At 40.3% G+C, this 23,998-nt stretch overlaps 1 protein-coding gene and 1 long non-coding RNA gene across 2 annotated transcripts; both read right to left on the bottom strand.

The window, feature by feature from the left end:
* Positions 1-1,764: 1,764 nt before the first annotated feature.
* Positions 1,765-6,210, bottom strand: LOC128629676 (dynein axonemal heavy chain 6-like). The gene is made up of 2 exons (XM_053678463.1): positions 5,641-6,210; positions 1,765-4,470 (listed from the first exon to the last, which is right to left on the bottom strand). Exon 2 carries the CDS (start codon positions 3,393-3,395, stop codon positions 3,057-3,059), a length of 339 nt encoding a protein of 112 aa, XP_053534438.1. The 5' UTR covers positions 3,396-4,470; positions 5,641-6,210; the 3' UTR covers positions 1,765-3,056.
* Positions 6,211-14,147: 7,937 nt separating this feature from the next.
* On the bottom strand, positions 14,148-17,829 carry LOC128629705 (uncharacterized). Its single transcript, XR_008394083.1, has 4 exons — positions 17,643-17,829; positions 14,777-15,786; positions 14,576-14,665; positions 14,148-14,457 (listed from the first exon to the last, which is right to left on the bottom strand). It is a non-coding gene; the product is annotated as an uncharacterized LOC128629705 (long non-coding RNA).
* Positions 17,830-23,998: the final 6,169 nt, after the last annotated feature.

Below are 23,998 nucleotides of genomic sequence, written 5' to 3'. Positions count from 1 at the left end.
ATGATACAGCGCCCCTGGAGTAGAGAGGGTTAAGGGGCTTGCTCAAGGGCCCAACAGTGGCAGTGCTGCCCCCATCTTGAATCATATTACCGTAAATACTTAAATGTGCAGTCATTTGTTTCTTTTTTTCACTTTTTTATTCAATTCCTGCTTATTCAGGCTCAGAGTCATGTAGGCTGCATTGAATTTTATTTTCAATTCCCTCATCTCTTTTTCAGTGACTTTATCACTAGCACGTTGCACTGCTTTCACGATTGGGGTGGCACAAGGGGCAGACCTAACAATGACACAATCCCTGGCGTTCTCATGTTTTGTACTGTCTCCATGCTTCTTTACGGTTTCTTTTTTAAAATGACTCGAACTGGTAATGAACTCTGTTTTACCAGCAATATCTTGTCCTGCTTTAGCACAAAAGGTGCAGTACATTTTCCCTTTGTCATAACGTAACCAGGCGAACTCATGTAGCCAAGCTGATTTAAACTGTCTTGTCAGGATGAGAGCCGCAGGGACGGGAGAAGACTCAACTCGCTGCGCTTGGCTGTCATCATCTATAAAAGATTGCACACCGATTGAAATGGGCTGGGATGACTCAAATGTCACTTGGGAACTTTCACTGGTCGAGTTGGTCTCAACATCGTGGGCATCTGATGTAGAGGAGGCAGGGTTTGGACAGGCAGGGGATGAGGAAAAAGTCTGATATTTTTCTTGTCAGCTGACTAACGTTAGTTAACTACGCAGTTAGCTAGCCTACATATAACGGATAAATTCACATTCTAACAAACTAAACCACATCAAACTAAATTAAACACCTTTAATAAAAAGGCTCAGGCAGGGTTAGGTTAGGGGATGACTCAACCCAACACTCAACCCAACACTCAACCCAACCCAACCCAACACCTCCCACTTGGTGTGGGAGGTGGCACAGGCACAAAACCTTGTCCTTCATTCTGTATATATTTCTCTATATGTATTTAACATTCTATGAGAAAATATCAGTTGTATAAAAAAAAATGGAAAAGAAATTATATATATTTTTTAATCTATATATTGTGTTAAAAATGAATTCTGCCACTTTAAAAAAAAATAATTTTCATGAATCTCATGAAAATGAATCACATGTAAATGAATCACATGAAAATGTATCACTTGAATATGAATCTCATGAAAATGAATCATACGTAAATGAATCACGTAAATGAACCATATGAAAATGAATAAATAAATTAAAGACTTTAATAAAAAAATCTGTCTAAATGTAAGACGTTTTAGGTGAGGTTAACTATTGGGGGTTGGAGGATCAGTTTAGAGAACATATTATTTGTTTCTGATGGTTAAGTTCAGGGTTAGGGTTGGCCCCTAAGTTTCAACATTGGAAAAGGGAGTTTTTATTGGTTAAAAATTAGGTGATTAGAGTTTATTGTTTGGGTAAGCCCCTAGATTTCAAGATAAAAAATGGTTTTAATGGTTGGAATAGAAGTTCTAATTGCGTTTAAGGGTACTGGATCTATGTTCCCCATCCCTATTGTCCAACTTGTACAGATGAAATTTAATCTGGCCCAAATTTAGGGCCGAACCAGGAAAAAGTTCCATTAATTTTGTCCATGTTCCCTCTCAGATCCTTCTTCCTATTGATTACTCCCCTCCCCCCTGAGAAGAAATGCCTTTCTCTCTATTAATATATACCCCCACACACATTTTATATATAATATTATATTATATTTATATTTTTGTGTCACGATATGAAGGTTGAGACGGATGCAAGTGCAGATTTTTCAAGTTTAATAAAGAACTTAACAAAATACAAAAGACACTGACATTGGGGCAAATCACTGTGGCAAAGACTAAACATAAACCAAAGAGAAAAACACAGCACCAGGGACAAAGGTAAAGAAAGACAAACGTGAGACAAAGAGTGCAGTGAAAACTGGCTAAATACACAAGTGCTTACCAGGAATGTGATCCAGGTGCAGGTGGTCATGTGACTGTGATGCAGTGGCTGCTGGGAACTGTAGTTCAGATTTCCTTCTCTGATTACATGACATAATGGTGAATGGTGTAATATGTGGTAATGTACGGGTATTACTCTGTGTGTGTGTGTGTGTGTTTATGCAGAGGCTGAATGTGTTGGCCACTCTGGTTCAGGGTAACTTACCCAAAATACATCAGAGCATCATCACAGCTCTCATTACTGTGGATGTCTATGCCAGAGACATCGTCACCGAGCTCATCAATGAAAGGGTACAGACAGCTACACACCTTCTCTTCAGAGCGAAGGGAATCATGGGTGTGGTCAGATCTGATTGGTCAGAAGCTGTTAATAAATCTTTTAAAAATAACTGCAGCTCTGACAGCAGTGCATATGCAGATCAGTTCCCAGGTTTATACAGTATGAACGCACTCATTATAAACTATCCATGCTATATCGTCAGCGAGAATGCCCAATTCGTATACAATGAGATTGTGTATATATCACATGTCTTTGTGTATGTGTTCACGTAGGTGGACTCGAGCAGTAACTTTGATTGGCAGAGGCAGCTGTGCTAATACTGGGACGTGGATCTGGATAAGTGCGTGGCCAGAATGGCTCTGTATCAGTACGTCTACGGATATGAGTACCCGGGAGCCTGCCTGCGTCTGGTCATCATCCCGCTCACAGTAAAGACGTGTTAACAATACGTTAAGACTTCATAATGCATAATGTAGTGTAGTGCATGTTATTATAATAATATTTATTTAAATACTATGCGTAATGCATTACGGAGGCTTTATAACATGCTTCGAATGCATTTATCGCTCGTTATAGGCGTGTGAAAGAGTGAAGTCTTAAAGATACGTTTGTGTGTGACCTTTCCATCAGGAACGCGTTTAACGTAAAAAAAAAAAAAATCTTCTTGGAAATGACATGCTTGTGCTTGTTTGTGATGGTTTTTAGGACCAGTGCTACCTGTCTCTGATGGGTAACACCTCGAATAACGTGTGTAGAAGGTGTGAGCTTGATCCTTTCACCGTTAGCCAGACAGAGTGTCTTGTTGTTGTCCAACACGGGGGTAATTTTCTCAATGCACAGGCACGTCCACAGGTACGTCACTCACCACCCACTTGTGCGTGTCAGCGATGTCATTGCCGAGGGACGGTTTGATGGCACTCCACTCCCGTGTGAGAGGGTTTTCTTCACCATACAGCTCGTCCATGCTCACTGACTGCGGGTTGAGCGCGTCGGTCTCGATGGGCTTGTATAAGAGATTCACCTCGCAGCCCTCTGTCTCATGGAGGGTGCGCAGTGCGTCAGCGAGGGCACGGTACGCTGTGGTCTTACCGCCTCTTGTAGGGCCCACCAGCAAGACGCCCTGGTGCACCAGCATGGTCTCGTACAGCTGGATCACCTTGGCGGTCATGCTGGAGACGGGCTGCAGGGAGCGGGCGCATAGAGCTGCCTCGATGTTCGACTGAAGCGCGCCGTAGTCATGCTCGGGGACGCCCACACCAGGAAAGAGGTCCGACAGAATACCGTTAAACGCACACAAGAAGGATTGGATTGACTCGATTGACACTAGGTTCAAGATTTTCAGATTATGGATGTTCAGATGTTCCAGGATTCTTTACTTTCATCTGGTATAACATTACAAGGTGCTAATGTTATATACTTTAAATGCTTTAAAAAAAGTTATATAGTATATAATTACAGCTTTTTAGTTGCAAAGAATTTGCAAATGTCAGTTAATTGTACTTCCTAATTTGTCCTGGAATTTCCTCCTAGTGCCTGATTCCAGTGATCCTGTGATAATGACCTTTGATACTCCATATGTAAGCTTTGGCGTTCTTTACTATTTATCAGTTTATTTTATTTTAAGTTCTGCGTCATCCTTGAGTAACTTGGGCAGGTTGGAGTATCGTAGCGCTCTAATCAACACCACGTTCTCACTCAGGTGTGGGTTCTCTCGCATCAGAGACCTGGAACACACACACACACACGCTCGATTTATTCCAGCAAGACATCTGTTACATTTATAGATAGTTTTAATTAACAATTTAGAAAAAACAACGGATGAATCTAATCTAATCTAATCTAATATGTTCACCCTGTTCGTAGACGGACATACCCGGCCATGACGATAACAGAGTTGACGACTCTCATGCTGAAGTCGTAGTGGTCCTGCCGGGAAAGCTGCTTGCTGCACAGCTTATACAGCTGAATCATCTTCTTCGCCAGAGTCTCACTGGATTTGAAGCCCTCAGCTCACAAGTCCACCTACAGCAAAAAAGACAACGTGAAACGGTTCTGTAACACGCCAGAATACATCCGTTATTGCGTTCATTACATAATGTAATGAATGACGGCACCCGAGCACACCTCTGCGATGACGGCGTGGTCGGGCACAATCATGGAGACGGATCTGAAGCAGCCTCCAGGTTGTCCCGGAGCTCGGTCCTGCCTGCGTAGCCTGGGTTCATCGTGATTAAGGCAGCTTCCTACAAATGGAAGCAGGGGAAATGATAACGATTCAAACCCTTGCTAATATTCTGAAATAGATTGCAACACTGAATGCAATCGACTGTTCCAAGAATCGATTCAGCACAAATCTCGAATTAAAGGTTAGGGGAACAACCCACAATATTAAGTACATAGGATCATTATCATGATTAACAGGGCGATTCCTAATACCTGGTGTCAATTCGTAGATACCAGGTAATGAGAATAGAGTCGATTCAAAGGAATCAAGCTTTGGAGTCGACTCTATTGTCATTGTGAATATGGAGTCAACTCCAAAGCTTGATTGTGGGGGAAACATGACTGAAGAACCTTGATTTCTCAGTTTGGGAACAATCCCAAAGAAATAGTCGGGAGACGCAGAGCGTTTGGCATCGTTGTGACAAACGCTGAATCTCACAGCTTTTTTTTTTGTTTTTAATTACTCAACAACTAAGACACAAACCCCTCATTTATTCCTTCAATTTCATCTTTCACTACTTTTTTTTTTTTTACATTTTATTCTGATTCTTTCCCCCTGAATGTCTGGCTAGAACTTTCTGGAACTGGGAGCTAATGCTAAATTTAATGTTCTGTTAGAAAAGACAGCTTGATGTGTGGTTTCATTAAATTCATTCAATTTAAATATCTTGTCTTTCTAAGAAAAACTGCTGATTAAGCAATGCACTATACCATATTCATGAGAAAGTAGAATGTTGTGTTTGTTATTTGACGTTTGTGTAAATTCAATACGTCGTTTTCAGCTAGTGATTAAAGAATTGGTTCATGAGTCATCTTTGTCAGATATGCTGGTGGTGCTTTCTGATTTTAGTAATTTAACCATTCAAAAGAGTTATTTGTGTGTGGAACAGTGTTGCATTGCACCCGCGAATACCTGCAACCTGGAATGGAAAATAAGATTTATTTTGTTCCAACACTTTTTTTGTTGTTGTTGTTGTTGTTGTTGTTACTGTTATTGTTGCTCCAAAACTGAAAAGTGTTACAATGGAAGCAGAAGTAAGTGTAGCTTCTTAAATTGTGTAGTTTAATGCAGTGTTTTTCAATCTTTTTTGAGCCATGGCACATTTTTTACATTGAAAAAATCTTGAGACTCTGTAGCCTAATACAGTATATATAATTACAATATAGTTTCTCAATTTATTTATACTCACTCAGAGTGAAACCTGGGCCTGTTTAGATGAACACAAAGCCGGTATCCTGGCAGGAATTGAAGAAAGGCATACACGAAGCTCTTCAGCAGCTTTCAGTCTCTCTCTGTTTTTAGTTTTTATAGCAGTTAGGCTTGAAAAGCTCAGCTCACACACATATGTTGTGGAAAATGGGAGCAATGTCAAAACTTTGTTGGCCGGAATGGGGAATTCCTTGGCAGCAGTCAACCAAAAACTGTCCAAAGGAAGTTCAGCAAATCTTAGCTTTAAACCACGATCTTGTTTCAGTTCAGTTAGTTCCTCCTGCTCCTGTAAAGTCATGTCCTTTCCAACAGCAGTCAAGGCATTCAGTGGAGGTTGAAGAGAAATAAAATGACAACTTCTCCTCAAGAGTTTACAGATGTTTACCTATTACCTCGCATAGTGCAGAAGGGTGATCTTGCCGCTCCTCTGTGAGTGGGAACATCTCAAGGTTGGCACTTTGCACATGTTGTTGCCAGAGGTGCACTTTTAAATGGAATCCATTTATTTTATCTCATTTCGGCCTTGCATCCGTGTGTCCACCCGGACGAACATTACATTACTCTGGCAGTCACTGTATTACAGCACAGACACTCAACAATGGCTTATTATTTAATAATGATAAAATAATAATGATAATGATGATGATGATTAGATAATAATGAATACATTTTAATAAAAAAGAATTTTAAGACCAAGTGAAATTGGACAATTTCTCAAGGCACGCCTGACGATCTCTCACGACACACTAGTGTGCCACGGCACAGTGGTTGAAAAACTCTGCTCTACGGTATGTAGACTGTGTTATATGTGTGTTGAGCAGAGAGGAGATATTATAATATTATACAGTATCTGGAAATATAGTGTGTGACTGCTGCTGAAATAAGGAAAAGACTTAGGATTCTCCTTTTCAAATCTGAAACCAAATTGCTGAAGCAGCACAATACTTACCTGAACAGCTCAGTGGTTCAGTGGTAGAATTCTCGCCTGCCACGCGGGAGGCCCGGGTTCAATTCCCGGCCAATGCAGACGTGAATTTTGAAAGTTAAGCCTTCACCAAAAGAACATTACAAGCCTTATCATTTCTGCCCAAACTATACCAACTCCATGCTGCTGAAATATACAAGAGCCTTAGGATGCTCCTTGTCAATTTTGAAACCAAATTGCTGAGTCAGCACAATACTTACCTGGAAAGCGCCCTCTGTGAAGTCTGGGTTAGATTCCAGGCCAATGCACAACTGAGTTTTGGAGACGTTTGTGTTGCTTGTGTTGCTTCACCCAAAGCACTTCACAAGCCTTATCAAATATGGAAGAGATTCTCCTTTAGAATTTTAAACCAAATTGCTGAAGCAGCACAATACTCAGCTTTAAATCACACTCTGCGAAGTCCATGGATTTTTAAGATAAGCATTGGTGGTTCAGTGGTAGAATTCTCACCTGCCACACGGGGGCCAGTCACACATAGGTGTAGAGCGCTGACTAGCCAAAAGAAAGCGAGGAAAATCCAGGAGGAGGGACGGACGAACCTAACATAAAAACATCCGTTCAAATATTTATATTATATTATCTGTTACATATTGTATCTATGTAATTTTTTAAAAGCGGCATTGTCAACATTTACTATCCCGATACTCTTTCAGTGTGTAAAATTAACTGTTAAAGAAGAATGTGAAATTAACAGTTGTCAAAATTAAAATAACTATCTAAATAATATATGCAGGGTGTGTTATAGTAAGTTATTGAAAATGTATTCCAAATAAGCACTAAGATTTTAAAACATTTACAAATACAAGCTAGATAAAACATATTTACAAATGCACAGGACAATTTTGTTTTGTTTTTTTAAATACAATGTTGTCTATACACAATTCCACAATGGGGGGGAGAGAGAGAGAGAGAGAGAGAGAGAGAGAGAGAGAGAGAGAGAGAGAGAGAGAGAGAGAGAACACAGAAGACGTAGAATGAGATTCATGGACAACAGTATTACACAGGATTTGTAACTGTTTACCAAAATCCAACCTTGTGCTTGGCTTGCAATCAGACATGCCATGCACAGACCTTAAATACTGTGTTTCACAACAAAGTTATTTTCTCTTTTCAACAATCCACCTCTGCCTCTCAGCCTCATAGAATGAGGACTGCTGAAACTCTGCCCAACACCTGACCCTAATTTCCCCTTCAGACTAACTGCTCATGCAGACGCCAACAGTGTCTGCACCATGCACGCTTCCTTTACAGAATGCGTTTAAGCAAGGTCTTTACAAGAAAAATAGGATCCAAACCCACATGGGCTGTGCACAGCAGATTGGCAGTTCATCACCTTAACCTCTTGCTGACATAGCTCACGCGTATGAAATTACATCCCGGTGTGTGGAGCAATAAAGAGGTTTCGGTGCAGGTTCTCTGCCCCTGTCGTCTGGACTGCGGAATGCGTTCTGCGTTGACGGACTTCCAGAGACGCAAGAGTCTTACAGCAGCTGTGGCCAAAAAGCATAGAAATACAGTTCACGGTTGCAAAACACATAACCACAGTGCTAGCTTTTCACATTTCTCCACCCTCTCTAGTGCTAGCTCAGGGACCTGTACAAAGCTTCCTGTTTGTAGGCGTGAAACAGACTGCAACAAAGCTAGACATTGCTGGAAAGAGGAGGCAAAATGTCAAGTTTGCGATGAGGATGGGATTCGAACCCACGCGTGCAGAGCACAACAGATTAGCAGTCTATCGCCTTAACCCCTCAGCCACCTGAACTTGCTTTATTATTTGCAGGTGTCTTGTACAGTAAGACAGGGTAACTAATACTCAAAAGCTTGTTTTGTGTGTTAACATGTACAGTAGATGGACATATTTTTTCTGGTGCTGTGTGACTGCAGAATGTAGTGCAGTTAACACAGTAAATTTCCTTGGATGCTCACTTTTAACTCGAGGAGGTCACAGTTTGCCCAGACATCTTTTATTTAAATCTGTCAGTCTGTCACCCACACGTCATTCTGGGGGACGAAGAGGAGGAAGCTGGACAGATACATTTATTTATTATTGCTGTTTCCTCAATCCAGTGCAGAAAGAAGAAAAACAACACAACTGATTTAAAATAAAAATATAGAAAACAATCTAATGTAAGGTTCTGATCCGGTTTGCTTTCAGCAGGAAGGCTGTCCTCTTTCCTGTTGCTCTTTCTCTTCTATTAGTCCATTTGTCCAGTCTGAATCGGTTTGATTGTTTGATTCGTTTCGAGACGATTCGGAGTCAAGTAATTTTCTAGTGAGAGTCGCACACTTCCAAACGAACTAGACTGAGATGAGTATTTGATTCTCACTAGAAAGTGATTTGACTCTGAATCAACTCTAAATGAATCAGTCAAACTGATTCAGACTTGATAAAAGGACTATGAGATGTGATTAAGATATATATTCCAATGTTTTGCTTTACAATTCCACTGTGTGTGTGTGCGCACCTGTGTGTGTTTTTCAGGAGAACGAGAAACTCTGACACAAGAGTACATCCTGACCATTGGTACTGTGCACACATCAACATACACACACGTCTCCATGCTAGACATCTCAGGAGCTTTCACACACAGTGCTAGGAATATCCCGGGACAGAGAAACGCACCTCCTAAGTGAGCGAGTTTAGCGTCAACCGGTGAAATTTGCTGTAGCGTGAACGCTTCGCCTCTGTGAGCTTCACTCTCTGTCAGGTTCACTGTAATTAGACATAAAATGTACATAATTATTTTGCATACATTTAGGATTTAATGGGTTTTTTTTTTACTCTTCAAGGAACAGAAATTATCTTTCGAGGCAGCTTCTTCATCACTACCTGCTCCGTTTGACTCAAAAATGTAACGACCGGTTTCAAAAAGTCACAATGTCTTCAGTTCATGTGATTTTGCTGTTGAATTTAAACAGGAAATGTGAAATATTTTTGTTCCTTTATGTTTCCTCTACTGTCTTTTTGTTGTGATCTTGAACACAGTTGTATTTTTTTTTAAAAGAATACATAAATGATCATTCTATTTCTCTCACTTTCCTTGTCCTAATTGTCCTGTAGTTGTGTTGTGCTTCCCTTTATAAATGCATCATTGATGGCTTTAAGTAAGGTGAAAGAATAGGATGCAGTTTCCATAATGCAAATATTAAGAAATCATGAAGAACTAATGATACACGGATTTATAACAGACACGTATATGATGGAATGGAACTCCCATAATGCACCGGGGCAAACAAAACGAAAACATTAAAAAAACCATGTCATTTCTAATTAGTTATTGCAGTAAATGATGTTATATTCATTACAGGTCTTTTGCCTGTACAACTGTTCAGAAGAGTTTGATTGAAAAGTGTTTCCATAATCCGTACCATAAATAGTATAACTACTTTTTAATTTTTTTATTTATTATACAAACCTCCCCCTCAATGATGCAAGCCCAGCCCTAGAGATAATTCCAAGACAGCTTCCATATTGAGTGAATGGTGGAAAATTTGTCTACATCTAGAAGTGATTGTGAAACTATAGTAGTAATCTGGCTCAGTGTTATGTTACGGTACCTTGTCAGGAAGCAAGCACAGGTGGTGCTGAAACAGGAAGGCGAGGAGAAGAAGGTAAGGTTTTCGGGCGAACAGTCAACACTGGGCAAGGCAGGTAATCATGGTCGAGAAACGAGTACAAAGGCTTGGTGAGCGCCAGAGATGAGAATTCTGAGCGTTTACTTCATGAGCTAGTACTGCGCGAACTTCCTCTTAAATGCTGTGTTAGTGAGTGAGTGCAGGTGTCCGCAATCAGAATTCCGGAAAATGTGTGCGTGTCTGGGAAGTGTAGTCCTCGTCGGCCATGTTTGTAGTTCGCGCTGCACTCTGGGAACTGTAGTTGCGAGTTCGCCGTGAAGTGACACTCAGGGAATGGTGGCTTGAGCCCATCTCCTTTCTCTACCAGATGTTAATCATTTATTTCTTTATTTGTTGGTTGACTGTTTTGTTTTTGCTATGCAGTATAAAAGACCAAAGTGGTACTTAAAAAAAAAGAAAAAGAAAGAAAAAGTCAATTACATTTATAACAACAACTACAACAACAAAAAGTCAAATGGAGATGTACATTGCTAAATTTTCAGTTCTACTTCGTTAAAAAGTAGGAGCGTAACAGGTTTTAATACAGTTTATAACTCATATCTATCTCTAATCAAAGCCTACATCTAACCAAACATTCAAAATAGTAACTTCCTAAGTCTTGAGAATGTTTATCAAGTCAGTGAAAAATAAAGCATTTCATTAGGACATCACCAGGTTAAATAACAGCACATAAAACACTTAATCCTAGCATGAAAACTAGCATTGGCTTTCTGTTTCTAGCTGCTACGACTCATTTATATAGGTGTTACGTTCTCCAATGTATTTATATTTGCTCTATGTGCCATTTGTGTGTCTGTGCCGGTGGTGGGATGGGTTTCTTTTGTCTCCTCCCCCTTCTGTAGGCGCGGCACATGCATGCCTCACGTTCCGGCTTGCTAGTGGATGATCACATCTTGTCCACGCCTTCTCCGGCCTTGTGCGCAAGGATTGGTTGGCTGCACGTTTCCGGAAGTGTACTTAAGCCTCGTCAGTCTCCATCCCAGGACAGATCATTGCCATTGCTTTGTGTATAGTGAGAAGTGCTTTTCGTGTATGACTATCTCGCTTGTGTATGACCTTATGCCTGATTCGACTTTGTTTATGCTCTGCCCGGTTACGATTCGAGTGATACTCTTGTGTTTATATGTACATATTATTTTGTTAATTAACACACTAATAGGCACCTGTGTAAATAGTGCATGGTTAAGAGTAGTTAGTAGGAAGTCGGCGCGATTTATGTTGATTCTGCTTTTCTCCTGGTTCTGGGTTAGCTGGTGAGTGAGGGAAGACGGTGCATTTTATTTTGTTTTCTTTCCTTGTAAGTAAAAAGTCAATTACCATTATAACAACAAAAATTCAAATGGAGGAGATGTACATTGTAAAGTTTTCAGTTTCTTGTAAGTTTCTTTTTCTTGTTTCGTTAGTTTTCTTTCTGCACAGTTAGAGGGTATTTTTGTTTATTATTTTGGCCTGGTCGGATTCTGAAGTGATAACCACTATAGATATATAAAAGGTGAATAAAACAAAGCAAACACACTCTTGGTCTCGCCAACCCTTTCCTTTTTTTTTTATTGTATGTTGCGGCCTGACCTAGACCATAACAGAATTGGGGACTCATCCTGTGCTTTCCCTCCTTTCGTCCCGTTTCTCTTTCGGCGTGTTTGTCTGGCGGATTTATCCTTGTGGTGGGGGGAGGGAGGGAGGGTGTGTGTGTGTGTGTGTGTGTGTGTGTGTGTGTGTGTGTGTGTGTGTGTGTGTGTGTGTGTGTGTGTGTGTGTGTGTGTGTGTGTGTGTGTGTGTGTGTGTGTACGTACGTACACAGGTTATAAGACATGGCTACAAAATTTAACCTGGATCAGTTTACCTTTTGTCCCACATTAGAGCAGTTTGAGCGATGCTGTAAGGATGATCTGTTGCTCCTTGCGGACTTTTACAGCGTATCGGTTGCACGGAGCGCCACCAAGCGAGACATCAAAAAGCTGCTGTATGAGGAGCTTGTAAAACAGCGAGTCATGCTTGAGCCTACCGAGGCGGGTGTTGCATCACCGGTCAGTGGTTCCGAGGATTTGGCTGCAGCGGAGGCTGGGGCCAAGCCCGAGGAACCGACGCGCATAGATCCCGCGGTAGTAGACTCTCCATTAGAGGAACCCATGCTCGCACTGCAACTGAAGAAACTTGACCTTGTCGTCTGCAGTATCAAGCTCAGCTACAGTTCCCCACACTGGAGCTGGAAACTAATAAGGAGATAAAGCTGAAGGCGCTGGAGTTAGAGTCGTTGTGAAATAGGCCAGCTCCCGGTTCACCTGCGTCTCCTGCACCTGCGCTTCCTCTGCCTGTTCATCAGTCATCGCCTGTGCTAGAGCTTGCGCCTCGTGGCACCTCGTCTGAGAGTCCTGCTGGTTTTGATGTTGGTAAACACATTGCTTTAGTTCCTGTGTTTAGGGGAAGTGAGGTGGACACCTATTTCCCTGTGTTTGAGCGCACTGCTGCCACTCTGCAGTGGCCTAGAAATATTTGGTCTTTATTGCTACAGTGCAAGTTTGTGGGAAAAGCTCAAGAAGTATGTTCTGCTCTAACGGTGGAACAAAGCTTGGAGTATGAGACAGTTAAATCAGATGTGTTACGGGCATATGAACTTGTCCCTGAAGCTTACCAGCAGAAATTTCGAAAGCATGCCAAAACCGCCATCCAAACATATGTTGAGTTCGCGCGTGTAAAGTCTGCGTTCTTTGATAAGCGGTGCGCCGCAGATAAGGTCGTTACTTTAGATCAGTTAAAAGAATTGATCCTGCTGGAAGAATTTAAGACCTGTATTTCTGACAAACTTGTGGTTTATTTGAATGAGCAAAAAGTCTCTTCACTCGCTGATGCTGCCGTTTTGGCTGATGAGTTTGTGCTCACGCACAAAACTGTATTCTCCCCTCCGCGTGGTGATGTATCTGATCGCAGCTCCAGCTCCAACGCTCCTGTGAGCGCATCTAGAAGTGCTAGTGAGTCCCGTGAATGTTTTTACTGTCGCGAATCTGGTCACCTCATTGCTGCTGCTCCCGTTTTAATATACAAAAATCGACGGAAAGCACAAACAGTCCTAAGAGTGTGGTTTTAGTGCAGGTACAACGACAGCACTGACAGTTTGCATTCACTTTCCTCAGTTGATATTTGAATCTTTTATTCTGGATGGCGTAGTTTTGCTCTCTGACCGTAAACCACTGTGTATTCTGAGAGACCCCGGAGCCGCTCAGTCCTTTATGGTGGAAGGTGTCCTTCCTTTGTCTGAGCACTCTAGCTGTGGTGTAGATGTTCTAGTTCAAGGTATTGAACTTGGTGTAGTGAAGGCCCCATTGCATACGCTGTAAAAAAAAATATTTGTTCACGCAACTTAACTTATTGAGTTGTCTTTTTGCTTTGACTTTAAGTTGTATTTATGTAAAATAAGTAATTTCAACTTAAAAAGTTTTGTTGACATAATTAAATAATTGACCCAACTACTCTTTCAAGTAATGCAGACTTCCCGAGTACAGTTGAAATACTGTTATAAAAGTAAGGTGAACTTAACTTTTTCAAGCTATCTGTACTAAAATTCAAGTTCATTTAACTTAATGTGGCTTATTTTCCTAACTTACATTAGCAAGTTCAACCAAATAAATAACAACCCATTTTCCATATGAAAGACTTGATCAATTGTTTCACTTATAAATTTACAAATGTAAACAGAACAAGTCAAACAGATTCAAATATCCAGAGCTACAATAGCCAGTGTTTCTTTTAACTCTTTAAGCAAAAGGTTTTTATAATGTGGTAAGATCAATTTGAGTAAATAGAAATCTATTACAATTGTAAAAAAAAAAAAAAAAAAAAAAAAACACACACATTAAATGACATGAATTTCTCAAAATAAACAGAAAGTGCAAGCAGAAATCTGTTTTTGCCTAACAAAATTACATTTCATTTGCCCAGTGTTTAAAGGTGAAAATATAAAACAAAACTGTCTTAGAAACTAACATACACATAACACACCACCACGTGAAATCTCTTTTACAGAAATGCATAATACCCATCTCTACTTCAGCAGTTTATTTTTAAGTGAATGTACTCGTGCACTGCAGGCGTCAGCTCCAATGTTCATGAACAGCCTCTGAATGACCTCAAACGTGTATTTGAAGTTTTTGGGGTTTTCAACTTCCTGAAATGTATCATCTGTCATGAAAATAAAACAAGGTAAACTCCATCAAAATATCTGGAAAAATCAATACATGGACTTCTGTTATCTGAATATCTTCCAACATCCCTTCTTACTTTCCTCGCAGACACTTACCTCACAGATCTTTATGAACTGAGATGGATTCTCCCGCATGGACAGTGGCAGCCCCAACTGTACTGCAACCCTCTTCCGTTGATTTGATGCCTCAAAAGAACAAATGTTTTATATTCAAATTATGCAGGAAAAGAGAAATAGCAAGAAAGGAAATGACCACAGTATTTACAAAACAAGTACACTTGAAGTAAATCTAGTCACATTTTTATCCAGGTTCTCCACTGTGGCACTCATTTCTGTGTTGTCTGCATAGCGCCTTGTGCGGTACAAATACAGCAGCTTTGAGGCGTGTTTGTCAAGACCCTCATAAAAGAACTTGCTCAGGTCCATCGACACAAGTCTGGTGAATTCTGCGCTGACATTCAGTCATTACAGAACATCAAACAAACATAACACAGAAACATGTCAAACAACACTGAAAAAAAAGGCATTTGAATTTTCACAGTGCGGGTCAAAGGTCATAAGGTTCCATTCCAAAGTACTACAGCACTGCTGCCAAGTGCATAAAGTTACACTTTACTTTAGGTAAAAGAACAAAAAATGCAAGTTTAATATTTTTTACATATTGGTTATGACAAAAAGACAAAGTTACTTCTGTGCCTGAAATAATTCTATGAAGAAAAGAAAAAAAAGTCATTAAAAAATGTAATAAACAGTGTACACAAGCACGATCAGGACCAAAGTAATAGATTCTCACCAAATCTCTTGATATATTTCATGGCTAGCCGTTCATATACATATTGATATTGTAAGCAAAGCTAATGAGGGAGTGCAGCAATGTGGCTCGTTTTACAACAACTACGCCACCCCGAGGAAACGGGGAAAATAACCCAAATATAGACACACAAATACGTTCCACTTAGAATAGGCAAGACGCATGGGTTTCCATACAAAAATACATTTTATTTTGAAGTTAAAAAAACTGGCCAAGAATTTTTTTTTAAAAAAAGCAGCCAACACAGTCAGGCGTTGGTCAAATAAAACAGTCACAAGAGAAAATGAACAATAATCATAGGAAGACTGAGGCTTCCTGTGTGAAGGGCAGGCTAGCACGACAGCACCAGCTGTACAAAAGGGAAAATCACCCCACTAATCAGAATCATACCCACAAAATTCACTGCAAATAAACACAGCAATAATAACAACCCTTAATTAAGTAAAGCCCAAGGTGCAGCAAAGGACCTCCCGCAGCCTCTGGAAGCACTCAGCTCCTACAAGGAGAAAACAAAAACACAAGAAAAATTAATTACAATATGCTCAAAGCAGACAAACAAGAGAATGAAACAAAACAAAGACAAACTTAATCATGGTGGTAGAGATAACCCCAAACTCAAACTGATTGCAGGTAGCAAGTTTACCAAACTAACCAAAACCTCTACTACCACACAGCAGTATCAGCATAATTGATAAAGACTGTTACAACACTGTTGAATTAAAGAAAACTGATCTTAGTGACAGTAACCAACACAAAACAAAACAAAACAAAGCAGCAAAACCAAACAGAATCAAGCAGCCAAAAGCAGCCTCAGAGCGTCAACGTGGCTCCGCGAGTGAGGGGGGGGGCTATACCAAAACGACCGCACTCATTCAGCCTGCCTTAACGCATGCAAGATCAAGGACCTGGTTGTGGATCAGGTGGTAGAGCGGGTTGTCCACTAATCATAGGGTTGGTGGTTCGATTCGATTGCCGAAGTGTCTTTGGGCAAGACTCTGAACTCCTAGTTGCTCCTGATGGCAAGTTAGTGCCTTGCATGGCAGCTCTGCTACCATTGGTGTGTGTGTGTGAATGAGACACAGTGTAAAGCGCTTTGGATATAAGGGCTATATAAATGCATACCATTTAATACTCACGATGGCACATACGAAAATCATATGATAGCTTCTTTATTATGATAAACTATTCTTTAATAGTTGTGACAGCAGCAGCTGGCGCTCCAACCGGGGCTACGTTAAACTGCCATGCTACACAGATGAGAGCCCTGACGGCACACCGCACATGCACAGTCTCCACAGCCCAACGTCACACTCTGCAGTCCGTAGCAACAAAAGGAAGGGACGGGTTTTCGACCATGACGCATTCCGTAAGGCCTAAACAACAGCTTATATACTATGGTAGGACGAGAGCTCATTGGCCACGTAGTTAATAAGGGTGACGTTTAATCACGGCACACCTCACCACATTCGCATTACAGTGGAAGCAGGAGCATCAGAAAATTACAAGTTTATATATATATATATATATATATATATATATATATATATATATATACACACACACACACACTAGCACACATACATACATACACACATATATATATATATATATATATATATATATATATATATATATATATATGTGTATGTATGTATGTGTGCTAGTGTGTGTGTGTGTGTATATATATATATATATATATATATATATATATATATATATATATATATATATATATATATATATATATATATATATATATATATATTACGTTTAAAGACTTGCATACTTAAACTGCTTAAAATCTAAGTGCAAGCATAGTCACAAATATTAACACAACCATTCAGGAGTAAAGTAACTCAGAGCAATGATGAGTTATCTTTTCCTTTGTTGTTTTATTAACTTTAACGATATTATAGACAATGCATTGTAGTATACGACTGTTTTCATCCACTTAAGATAGGACTTGGCCTGTAAATTTGTTTACTTGACCACTCACCTGTGTTAACGCAAGCACACATCACAGAGCACGCGCCCACACAGAAAGCATGCGGGTGCCCGAGTCAGACAGTTTAGTGATGGGAAGTTCGGATCATTTTAATGACTCGGATCTTTAAATCTCGTTCAGCAAAATGAACTAATCTTTTTTTTGAGTCACTTCGTTCATTTCAGCAGAATAAAATTAAAATGTTACATGTTAAATTCCCCAACACATCTAGGACTTATGCAAATGTTGATCACATTTGGAATAAAAAATAAACTATAAGCTAATGCAACCAAGGCCGAATTATGATAAACATAAATTATTATTTAATTACATAGCATTAGGCTACGCAGTCTGTTAGTTCACCTCACCTCCCGATCCGAATCGTTCTTCTTTTGTCACGTCACATTTGATTAGTTCACGTTTCAAGTCTTCAGGTTCGAGGCATTCGTTCATCATGTGACTGCCCCATATTCCGAAGGCAGTGGGGCTGTGAAGTGAACCAAAAACTCCAGAGGTGAACTAATCAATTCTGTTTCCGGTACAGAACCTGTGGTGATGTTGCTGCGCATACGTGTTCAAAAATGAACAAATCACTCTCTGAGACAACTCGTTGTTCCCGAATCATATTAAAGATTTGCTCAAAATGAACGATTCGTTCATGAACGACACCTCACTACACAGTGCGCGAGCACTTAATTAAGTTCTCTCTCACGGTTTTTGCTCTTGTAACACCACACACTTCCTGCTCTGTATTCTCGCATTCACATTAAAAAAGAAATAAAAATAAAATAGATAAATTAACGCTGAATGCGGTGCACACACACATATTTACATATTGTGATATGTAGCAATATCTTGGAGAATAGCTTATCATGTCGCCTGTGAATATCTTCCTCAGGCTAACCTCCCCGCTGATTTTTGCAACTCATGGAGAGAAATTGTTGATATATTAAACATGTATTAAGTGACTAGAGGAAATACTACGTAGCTAGTTTTGTTTCGTTACTTTTATAGACATTTAGCTTTAGTTCGCTGACTAGCAACAATATAATAAGATTAGCCAAACTATGTGTGGGTTAGCTGCGGTTTAATTCGATGTAGAAACGACGTAAACAATACTTGTATTGTTTTCTATTATAAACAATATACTATTATATAGTACATGTTGTTTTTACAAGTGATGAAATCAATATGAACAAATATTTACTTATCAAATTTGACAATGGTGGAAGATTTCACTCTTGCCCTACAACATCTATCGTCTTCTGTCTGCTTCGCACTTCACGTTAGATATCGTGATGAATGATCAGAATGTAACATCATTGTTGTATTGATTCAACATATGCTTTTCAGTTGAGGTGACAGAAACTTGTTAATTCAACTCACAAACTAGTGACAGTGAAAACGTAACATGTTAAGTTGACTGAAAAACTAAAAAAAACCTATTTGTTGTGTCAACCTAAATATTTACTTGGGGACAACTTAAACTCAAAATTATTTTTTTTTTTACAGTGTATGGTTTATCTTCGTTCTGAGGTGGTGTCTGGCTTGCAGTTCGACCTCAGTTGCCAGTTAAGGGAGTTTTGTTTATTTGCAGTAATGATTTAGCTGGTGGAAAGGTTTTCCATTGACCTGTTTTAACAGACGCTCCCGTGTTGCATGAGAGTGATGAGCTTTTGCGTGAGTTTCCCTCTGTCTTCAGTTCCTGTGTAGTGACACGTGCCCAAGCTCACAAAATGAAAGGTGCTGTCGATATTTCAGACTCTTTTATGTGTAGTGATGATCCCTTGTTTGAAAATCAAGATTTGTGTTCTAGTCCTGGGGTTCTTCCCGAATCTAAAACTTCTTCAGTATCTTAAGAAGAGTGTGGTAAATGGGGTGTTGGGCGAGAACAGCTTGTGGCTGCCCAGAAAACAAATGTTTCGCTCTCTCAGTGTATGGCTGCTGCTGTAGATGGGGCACAGTTACTTCAATTTTGTACTGTGTATTTCTTTTATGGGGATGTATTGATGCGTAAGTGGACTCCCTCGAACTCTGAGCATGATTCGAGGTCAGTTTTTCAATTTGTGCTTCCAAAACCATACCGAACCCAGGTGTTGAGTATTGCCCATGACCATTATCACGCTGGTCACCTTGGTGTGAGGAAGACATATGACCGTTTAAAGGCATTTTTTTTGGCTTGCTATGTGGTCAGAGGTTGCCAGGTATTGCCGCACCTGTCATGTGTGTAAGGTTGCAGGGAAGCCAAATCAGGTCGTTCCCCCTGCTCCACTTCAACCTGTACCTGTTATGGGAGAACCTTTTGAAAGAATTTTAATAAATTGTGTGGGTGCGCTTCCTCGAACCAAGTCTGGTCATTCATACCTACTAACTTTGATGTGTGCTGCTACTAGGTGCCTTGAAGCTATACCCCTGTGTAGCATAAAGTCCCATGTCTTCTCAAGTTTTGTACCACTTTTGGTTTGCCAAAATACATCCAGTCAGACCAGGGTTCAAATTTTATGTCTTCCCTGTTCAGGAAGGTTATGACACAACTGAATGTGCGTCATCCGGTTTCTAGTGCTTATCACCCTGAGTCCTAGGGTGCATTTGAACGCTTCCACCAGACATTGAAGTCTATGCTTCAGACCTACTGTTTAGGTCAGGGAAAAGATTGGGATGAAGGGATTCCTCGTTATTGTTTACTATCCGTGATAAGAGTCACTTGGTTTCAGTCCTGCCAAGTTAGTCTTTGGGCACTCTGTTCGTGGACCTTTAAAGGTTTTACAGGAAGAGCTTGTCTCCAAGTCCGGTGAAACCCCCAACTAGGAATGTCCTAGATAATGTTAGTTCCTTTCGTGAGCACCTACATATTGTTTTTGAGTTAGCCAAAAGTTCTCTGGCATCCTCTCAGGCCTGTATGAAGGTTTGTTTTGATAAAAAGGCTGTGGTGCATATATTTCAAGCGGGTGACAAGGATTTGGTTTTACTGCCATTACCCGGTTCTGCTCTCCAGGCTAGGTTCCCAGGTCCTTATGTTATTGAGTCTAAATTGAGTGATACAGACTATGTTGTGAAAACCACTGACTGGAAATGAAAGTCTCGTGTGTGCCTGTGAATATGTTCAAGCCTTATATCTCTCGTGCTACCACAGATGTTGGCTCTTCACTTCCTGTTGTCACGTCAGTAGCTGCTGCCTCTATGAGCGTGCCACCATCTGAGTATTCTCCTGAGGTGGATGGTCTCAGTTTAGGTAGGGCTTGTTTTACCTGTGATCAGTTACCAAACTCTGAATGACTGGCAAATATCCATTCTAAACTTGCGCACTTGTCAGAGCCAGCCCAGGGTGATTTAATAAGTCTTTTAAAGAAATATCCATTACTTTCTTCTGATACCCCTTCTCATACCACTGTCCTCAGACATGACATTGATGTGGGTAATAATACTCCAGTTAAACAAAATGCTTACAGGGTTAATCCCACTAAACGTGCCATTATGACAGAAGAAACAGACTACTTGCTTGAGAATGGTCTTGCTGTGCCTAGCTGTAGTTCCTGGTGCTCGCCCTGCCTACTAGTTCCAAAGCCTGACAAAAGCTATAGGTTCTGCACAGATTATAGAAAAGTCAATGTTTTAACTAAAGCGGATTCGTTTCCCCTCCCAAGAATAAAAGATTGTGTTGACCGAATCGGAAATGCAAACTTTGTCACAAAACTGGACCTTCTAAAGGGTTACTGGCAGGCTCCACTCACACCACGTGCATCTGAGATTTCTGCATTCGCAACACCAGACAGGTTCCTCCAATATACGGTTATGGCTTTTGGTCTAAAAAAATGCTCCAACTACATTTCAGTGGCTAATGGCACAGGTATTGGGAGATGTAGAGAACTGTGAAGCCTACCTCGACGATGTGGTCGTTTTTACTGACATCTGGGATAGTCAGGTATTTGTGTGTTAGCCCATGTCTTTGCTCGTCTAAGTTATCACTGTATGGGTTTAGCTGCTACAGTGCAGTGCAGAGTACATTATCTGTCCTTATGCTCTGCTCATATCATTTTCATGAAACTTATATATATTCACAAACTCATATAGATATTTACACAACTTGTTTTCCTGCTCAGCATGAGAGGATGTTACTGTTTCAGTTTCAACTCATTTACTGGTTTAAAATAAAGCAGCATCCATTTTTCCTCACACTGACTGTGTGAACTTGTGCTTGGCAGTATTTTCCTGCACATCCTGTCTGATTGGCCTCGCCTCTGTTCACTGAAGATATAAAATTACAAGCTGTCTTCTTTTATTCATTTGTCATAGGAATTTGGCATATGTGTTCAGTTATGTAGTGACAAATCGCTCCAAGGTGCAGAATTATTCAGGGCTAAAGAAAAGATCTTTGGGGCTACAGCCCTGCATGCCCAGCCCAGTTTATGCCCCTAAGCTTGAGTTTGTTTTTGGATGAGAGTAGAGGCTTTTTTCTTGAAACCCTTCCAAACAACTTGTGGTGATGGATGTAGGTGACTTCGGATTGTAGTTTTGGAGACTTTCTGACCCCAAGACACAACTAACTCCTGCAATTCTCCAGCTGTGATCCTTGGAGATGTTTTGTCCACTCGAACCGTCCTCTTCAGTGCGTTGAGACGATATAGACACACGTCCAATTCCAGGTCGATTCATAACATCTCCAGTTGACTGGAACTTCTTAATTATTGCCCTGATGGTGCAAATGGGCATTTCCAATGCTTCCAATGGGCATTTCCAATTTTGTGAAGATCAACAACTGTTTGCCACATATCACAACTATATTCCTTGGTTTTACCGATTGTTTACATTTATGTTTATTCATTTAGCAGACGCTTTTATCCAAAACTGACTTACAAATGAGGAAATACAAGCAAAGAGATATTATATCAAGCGGAGAACAATGCAAGTAGTGCTACTATACAAGATCTTTGAGGTCTAGAAAAGCAAAGTGTGCAGAGTAGAGGTGTAAGAGCCAGAGTATGTAGTTTTAATTTAATTTTTTTTATTAAGGATAATGTGGGGTTGGCATTTTATGGGTTGGTTAGGTGTTCACGGGGGAGGTGGGTCTTTAGCTGTTTTTTGAAGATAGTGACAGATTCTGCGGTCCGGATTGAGGTTGGAAGTTCAGTCCACCACTGAGGGACAGTTGGTGTGAAGGTTCTGGAAAGGGACCTTGAGCCACGCTGAGTAGGCACTACTAAGTGTCGGTCATTAATCGATCACAGATTACGTGAGGGAAGCTTCAAAGACAAGTGTTGAGGTACGGGGTGCTGTTCCAGACAAGGTCTTGTACGTGAGCATCAAAACCTTAAATTTGATGCGGGAGGCTCCAGGAAGCCAGTGGAGGGAGATGAAGAGGGGTGTGACATGGGTTCTTTTGGGCTGGTTGAAGACGAGGCGTGCTGCTGCATTCTGAATCATCTGAAGGGGTTCGATGGAGCTGCTGGGAGGCCCGAGAGTAGTGCATTGCAGTAGTCCAGTTTTGATATGACAAGAGCCTGGACTAGTAGCTGTGTAGCCTGTTCGGTGAGATAGGGTCTGATTGTCTTGATGTTGTAGAGAATGAACCTACAGGACCATGCAGTTGTTGATGTGTGGTCTGTAAAGGTCAAGCCGTCATCAAAAATCAACCCAAGGTTCCTGCCTGTCCTGGGTCATTGTTATTAATGACTAAGGGAATGTGGCCTATGTGTTACCTCATATTTATACTATGGAAAATGTCTTTGAAGTGCAAACAATATGTGTAACTGACATTTGGATATGTTAATGAAGTGAATTCAATATGTAACAAACATTTAGAATTATTACTTGAGCATTATCGTATAATCAATATTAGTTAAAAAAAACCCATAATCTATATGTATAATCAACAGTTAGAAGCATAATCTAAATACATAGAACAATGTTTGATCAGGTTCTATTCTGAGTGGATTTAAGTTGAATGAACTCTGTGTTTCAGTGTACAACAATTGTTCTTCTGTATTAGCTGTCTCCTGTCTCCACAGCAATAAAAACTGGCAGTAGATATTCGCATGCGTGAGTAAATAACTTTGAGGCAGATGCAAATTAGGGAGTTAGGAGAGAGCCTCGGGAAAGGAGGTAGATATCAGCGGGGACAACCGATAGAGACAGACAGATGCTCATTGAGGCCTAAGAATGGAGTCAAGGTCAAGACACACAAGCCTGTGTGAAACCTTTTTTTGTAAAAGAAACCTTGTCCTCATGAAACCTTTTCAAGAAAAACAACTAACTGTGCATGTTCCACAAATTTAAGATAACGCATAGGCATGAATATTTAATTGTGGCAAAAGAAGATTGGTCTATTTTCAATGAGGAAAAGCAAAACCCCACCTACAGAGACTATGCTGTGGAGATAGGTATATAAAGACATGTTTGTGTATGCATAATTCAGACACTCTGCAGACTGTCACACTTTATTGATTTTCAATAAAGTTTATTTACTTTTTGACATCTACTAAGCTCACTGTCTCTGAAGTTTTTGACCTAGGCTAAAAGGTTGATTTTATTCATGACAATACCTTCTTTGCTAATATTTACCAAGGGTGCCAATACTAGTGGAGGGTGCTGTAAATATATTTGAATAGGTCATGTAATTAAGTACAGTATCGAGGTACTTCTTTGAGGTAGGCCTACTAGTTTAGAGTATTTCCATTCCAAGAACATTTCAGACAGTATAACATCTGAAAATTAGCTCCACCTTTAC

The sequence above is a fragment of the Ictalurus punctatus genome, unplaced genomic scaffold, assembly GCF_001660625.3.
Source record: "Ictalurus punctatus breed USDA103 unplaced genomic scaffold, Coco_2.0 Super-Scaffold_100, whole genome shotgun sequence".
Taxonomy (NCBI): Eukaryota; Metazoa; Chordata; class Actinopteri; order Siluriformes; family Ictaluridae; genus Ictalurus; species Ictalurus punctatus.
The sequence above is the reverse complement of the archived record's forward strand: the minus strand, read 5'-3'. Positions and strand labels throughout refer to the sequence as shown.